The sequence below is a fragment of the Saccostrea echinata genome, unplaced genomic scaffold (assembly GCF_033153115.1).
Source record: "Saccostrea echinata isolate AGI-Se365-2 ecotype Australia unplaced genomic scaffold, CSIRO_AGI_Sech_v1 ptg000022l, whole genome shotgun sequence".
In the NCBI taxonomy this organism is placed as follows: Eukaryota; Metazoa; Mollusca; class Bivalvia; order Ostreida; family Ostreidae; genus Saccostrea; species Saccostrea echinata.
Window position 1 is genome coordinate 8,024,211 of NW_026889771.1, and position 6,263 is coordinate 8,030,473.

Sequence of the window (6,263 nt, forward strand, 5' to 3'; positions counted from 1 at the left end):
CGGCAACTAAAGAAAAAAAATTATTTATTGAATATGTTTATCCCTTTGAAAATCTGAATGTTTTCAAAGTATACTTTGTGAATTATTACTTTGCGGATCCTGACAACCAATCAATTGCTCGTTACAGTTTTTCTAATATGTTAGAGGGCTAAAAAAGGAATCCTGGGATTGGCGATAAATGTAGTGGCGCTGGGAGAAAATAGAATACAGAACACGAATGAACTCTATTTTCGTCCTCAGTTACTTTTGCGACAATACAAAAAATGTATAACATCTGTTTTGATTATCAATAGGATTTCTTTTTCATTTTAAAATACTATAACTCTGATGCAGATGTTTGAGAATTTCAAGGTGGTGGGTTCCGTTGCTGCACCATTTACTCCCTTCCAAAGTAATGGGTAAGAAAAATATGAAACTGCATGAGTAAAATTAGTAAATTATTTTATTTAAACTACTATTAACTACTAGTAGCTAGTCCTAGAGGATGATAAAGGAGTTCAGTGGCTATAAGTCTCACCATTTTATATGGTTGTTGTAATGAACCAAGAGTTTACCCGGAATGTCAGTTCATTTGTTTTCCGATGTAATCAGCTTTAATCACTTAACCCTGCACTTCTGAAAAAGGCATTGAATATTTGTTTCGGGAAAAAGTAGGGGGTTGTCTCAAAGCTTCATCGGAATGTTACTGGTATTCCGTTAGATTATCTTCTAGGAGATCATATATTGTTCGTTGAATCAGCCGTGGAATGTTGACCTGCTCGGATCGGCATTTTACCCAGCTGGTGCCATATTTGGATACACCCTGCAGGAGGGTTTGTATAAATGTCGGCTGGATTTAGCCCCAGGAATGGTTGTGATTTTGTGTTCCCATCATGTCGGAGTATTGGTTCATTTGCTTTGTTTAGGCTTAAAGAATGAATAAGCGGATAAAGAAATCAGAAATCATATTACAAAAGTAAAAACGCATGTTTACAATTCCGGAAACTTTAATAGTTCTTTCATTTTTTTACCTGCATCCCATCCCAAGTTTTAAAAAATGTTTTCTTATTGAAAGAACAAGGTTCACTTAGGGCCTTTTTTGGCCCTGTGAATTTCTGAAAAACTGAAACTGCTTAGTTTTAGTTGACAATGCATTAAATTTCATTTAGACATTTGGCGATTGCGAATCTACCAAAATGACGTAATTTTCTGGCTAGTCAATACATTATGACGTCATGAAATACGTCATTTTCTTCATATCCTGAACAATTCTACAAAAATAGCCAATTTTTAAAGCTATTTTTCGATATTTAATATAGAGCGCAATCTCTGATCTACAATATGCAATTATCTACTGATAGAACCGTTTCTGAGAATTACAAAACATGTTTTATTTTTTAGATCAGAGGGTGCGCTCATATTATTTTTCTTCTCTGAAAGTACTTGAATATACCTGTTTTCCTTAAAATTCAAGAACATTGCAATTCCATAAAGCTTGTTTTTCAATACCTGAACTTTAAGGAGAAAAAATTTCAATAGGAAATGAAAGCACTAAGTCTCTACTTTATCTTGATGTTTAAAATGGAACATAAGGTGTTAGTCAATAAATTGATATATCTACAGGGCCATTTTATGCATAATGTGAACCTAGCTCTTTATAGAATTTTAGATAAATGAGAATACAAAAAAAAACGTACATTACAATAAACATATTCCTTTTGCGTTGTTTTTTTTTTTCATCATAAATTTTATTTATAAACAACCTCTACTTTAGTTGCTTAAATGCTTTCTAAGAATGAATTAGGATATATATCTTTTTGCGATATACATGTATAGTTCTTAAATAACATTAAAAATGGTGTTTTATCGATGAGTTATGATAAAAATAATGGTATTAAAAGGAAGAAACGATATTTTAGAGATGTCAACTACGAAAAATTTGATGAGTATGTGGAATACTTGACAAATCATCATTTTCAGTACGCTTTTTGTAAGTAGAATTTTCTTCAAAAGTATATAATCAGATTAAGATGCACTTTTGAATCTATAAGTTATATTTCGAAATTCGTATAAACTTGAATAAAACTCAATCGATTCTCAAAACAGTGAATGGGACCTTAGCGGAGGGAATGTCTATGACATTAGAAGAAAGGAAAAAAGTAGCTGAAGCGTGGATGGAAGCGTCTAGAGGAAAGTAAGTACTGTGTGAAGTGTGTCCATCTTCGTCAATTTCTGAGTTTGTTCTATTCTGGAATTAATGTCTGATATACTATGTGCGTGATCTATTTAGACTAAAAATTATTCTGCATGTTGGAACCAGCAATATCAAGGAAACCCAAGAATTAGTAAGTTTTAATCTCTATCTTGGTTTTTTTCAAAATTAAATGTAATACCTTCATTATCGTGACGTATAACTGTAATAATTATATAGCAAGATGAAAAGACATACATAACTAAATGATATGACTTCCACTCTTACTGTAGGCCAGACATGCCAGCTCTCTGGGAGTAGAAGCAATAGCATCCCTATGTCCTTCATTCTTCAAGCCTGCCAATGAAGGTTTAGTGCTGTTTACTATTTATAGACTAAATTCATTCTTTTCTCTCTCTAATTTAATAAAAAAAAAATATATTTACCAACAAAGATAAATGCTTTTTATGTCCAAATACCAATTAGAAATACTAGTGGACTGCATGTGTGAGATCGCCAGTGCTGCTCCAAATGTACCCTTCTTCTATTACTGCATCAACGTTCTCACTGGAATATACTGTAAGTAAAAAGTGATATTGGTCCTTGAGCAGTCTGATTAAAACCAGCCCCATTCTCCTTTCACTCCTGACGAGAAGGGGCTGGTTTTAATCAGACTGGTTCTTGAGTCTCCTGCATGCTTTTAGAACAGATTGTATCTACGGAGTGCATAAGCTATTGTCCTATCGATTGCTTCAAAAATAATATTGTTTGTAATTGCAGTAAATCCTTCAAAATTCCTTATGCTGGCTAAAGATAAAATACCAAACTTGGTTGGTCTGAAGTATTCCTCTGGGGAACTGCCAGACGCCTATAACTGTACTCTGGTAGACCCTAAACGGTTCCAAGTCTTAATAGGAACAGATTCAGTAAGTATACCATTAATTCAAAGATTTAATTACAATTGTATGCCATGATTTCACTTAAACATGATAAAAGCTCTCTTTCTTGCATTCATTCCAAGTAGTTCATAATAAGTTAAAATTCACTTTATGAACAATAATCTCTTTATTTTTATCATTATAGAAAAAAAAACGTGATATATTTGTTACTCTAATTTATATGGTAAATGTATATTTTATCAGCAATTTTTGCCGTACTTGACACTTGGCATCGATGTTCTTGTGACAGCACAATACAAGGGAACCTTGTTCTACAAATTAAAAACGGCGTATGAATCCGGAGACTTGAAAACAGCAAAAGCTATCCAAGTTAGTTCTTATGTAAAATTGATTTAGTTTCGAAGCTTTACAACTCCTATTTTCCTTAAAGTTAACATGAAATATTTTCTTCTAATATAAACAAAAAAGAAGTTAAGGACCCCCCAAAGAATTATGATTTCAAGACACGGGGTCTGTTTTATAGTTGTGATCAGGCCCGTAGGAAGCAATAATTTATTTCAGTTGGGGGGGGGGGGGCACAACCATACATTTTTCAGTTGACAGTTGAGGGGGCACTACCAAAAATTTCCTGACAAGCAAAAAAAGACGTTTTTATTGAGGGGGCACAACCATATAGTATCTACTATAGTAATCTATATATCGGCAAAACCCTACGGCCATGGTGATAATACAGGTGCAACCGTTTACCAGTAATCACAGTAACATGCTCGTTTTTTTTTTTTTTTTGTTTTTTTTTTTTGTTTTTTTTTTTTTTTTTTTTTTTTTTTTTTTTTTGTCTTCCGCATTTTTGATACGAGAATTAATATGTTTTTTGTATTGTAAAATTATTGTGAACAAAGTACGAGGAAGAAAATCAAGGATAGCTATAACTGGCATGCATGCGAAGGGGTATACCTTCAAAACTATTAGGCACATAAGACGAAGTACTAGAATACTTTGTATGGGAGACTCGGTTATTGTAAATTGGTGCAACTTACATGATTTTAATTTGGACGAAGAAATCATTCGTGGAAAGCTTATAGGTAAACAGTACATGAGAAAAGTCTTGCAATCCGTTTTTCCCTTAATGCCACAACCACCCAATTAGCCACAAAGGTCACAAGTTGAGGACGATATAATATATAACACCAGCAGACCTCACTGTTCTCGGTCAGTAGCCGGTGACGTCAGAGGGAAGCCATGATCCGTTTGCTATAACCCGCCATGAGTCTTGACTTGAACCCAATTGAGCAAGTTTGGATTTACTTGGATTTGAATACAACCTCCTGTACAAGATCTTGTATTAAAGAAGGCGTTGCATCGGGAAGGCGTCTTTTATCCTTTGAACGGATTAGACAAATGAAAGTAGGGATGAAATGAGGGATCAGGGGTACAAGGTTAGGTAGATATAGTATAAGTGCAAGTTGGTGTCTCTCAATGACAATTTTTGCTTAAAAAACTATCTTGGTCCATCTTGTGCGAACGGTTAAAACGAACATTATCAAAGCATTGTATAAAATAGGAGGTTGCAATTGAAAAAAAAAACAAAAAAAAAAAACTAGGGTGCTTTTTTTGTATATATCCTTGGGGGATTGAAATTAATTTAACTTTTTGTGTCAATTTTGAGTGTTTGTTTTTTTTTAAAAATAATTTTAATGTTATTGTTTAATTGATATTTTTTTCTGTTTTACTTTTAGAAAAAGATAGAAGACTAGTAACTTATATTTTGCTTAAGCGAAATAGGACTTAAGCAGTTTTCATTTAATGTTTTCTATTTCATATTTCACAGGCTCGGGTGTTTGAACTGAATAATATACGTGTCCAACATAGTGAATATTTATTTATTATTCCATATAATACATTTTACAATTAAGTCAACATCATGTAAAGATCTCAAGCATCTTTGTGCAAGTTCACGTGAGTTTTTGCATTAAAAAAAGGGTTAAAATTTGTTGAAAAAAAGTCAGAAGTCAATTCATTGTCTAGGTTGATTTTTTTAAAAAAAAAAAATCTATTTTGAAACAGGGGACGGTGTAGAGGTAGAAAAAGCCATGTTTGCTATCATAAGTGGAATCGACATAGGCCCAGTTAGACTGCCAATCACACAACTTACAGTAGACAAATTCAACATGCTGAAGAAAGATCTGGCGGCCTTTGGTCTTGCTGAATAAAACGGCAATTAACGAACATTACGTTTGATATATATATTCACTAATGTTTAGGCCTTGAATTTGTATTTGTTGATTTTTTAACTGCTTTTGAAAGACTTAAGAGACCAGGGATGAGGTAACCGTAATCAACTGTAATTGATTACAGTTTGCCATGTAATCACGAGTAATCAATAATCATGCATTTTTCTGATTACGAGTAATTGTGATTTAATAGATTACTCTAAAAAGGTCTTGTAATCATGATTACCTTTTGATTACTTTATGATAACAATATGGTAAAAAGAATTGCACAAAATCATGGTCTTTGATTATGTTCAATGAATACTTTTCAGTCTGCAAATTTGTTTATAGGTAAAAATTATTCTAAAAATTATTTCTATGGATCCATGGAATGGTTAAAGCAATATGAGCTGCATTTTTGAGAATTTTATTTTGCTGTTAAAATGTGCTCTTGTGATAAATCTGTATGTAATTTAATCCTTTATGATCAATTAGACTAATATTATTTTTTTTTAGGAGAAAGATTTCTGTGCAATGAAATGTACAGTATTTTGAAATCAATTTTGTACAGGACAACAATAATGTAAAATTGTTTCCATCACATCTTATAAATATTTCTTCCATCGCAAATATGAACAACAAAAGTTTAAAAACGTTCTTTTTTTGTCATTGAAATAGTGAATTACAATATTGCAACAAAAAATTTCCGATATCAAAGTTGCAGCTCATATTGCTTAAATAATTATAAATAACACAAAATAAACTGAAACTCAAAACCAAGAGAAGTAGGATGATCAAGGATCAACAAAACAGTTAGTCTGGTTATCGGCAAAAACTCAGGGTACAAAAACTTGCCTGCATATGCCACTGCTATCCACTCTCCATCACTATCACCAAACAGGACAAATGATTTAAGATGAAACACAATTGTTCACGTAGAATACTAAAGCCACTGGGGTTTCATGGGTTTTTTAAATAATATTT

At 32.6% G+C, this 6,263-nt stretch overlaps 1 protein-coding gene across 1 annotated transcript; it reads left to right on the top strand.

Annotated features, from left to right (window-relative positions):
- The first annotated feature begins 327 nt into the window (after window positions 1–327).
- LOC133190854 (N-acetylneuraminate lyase-like) lies at window positions 328–5,383 on the top strand. The gene is made up of 10 exons (XM_061326539.1): window positions 328–398; window positions 1,899–1,969; window positions 2,086–2,173; window positions 2,270–2,324; window positions 2,464–2,539; window positions 2,657–2,749; window positions 2,951–3,096; window positions 3,313–3,438; window positions 4,898–4,937; window positions 5,134–5,383. The coding sequence occupies exons 1-10, from the start codon at window positions 328–330 to the stop codon at window positions 5,277–5,279; spliced, it is 912 nt and encodes a 303-aa protein (XP_061182523.1). The 3' UTR covers window positions 5,280–5,383.
- The last annotated feature ends 880 nt before the right edge of the window (window positions 5,384–6,263 follow it).

Excerpts from the sequence above, each read along its gene's own strand:
- LOC133190854 (XM_061326539.1), top strand. The coding sequence starts at position 328 with ATGCAGATGTTTGAGAATTTCAAGGTGGTGGGTTCCGTTGCTGCACCA. Across the intron at positions 399-1,898 it reads ACTCCCTTCCAAAGTAATGG|AGATGTCAACTACGAAAAAT; the intron begins GTAAGAAAAATA and ends ACGATATTTTAG. Across the intron at positions 2,540-2,656 it reads CTTCAAGCCTGCCAATGAAG|AAATACTAGTGGACTGCATG; the intron begins GTTTAGTGCTGT and ends AATACCAATTAG.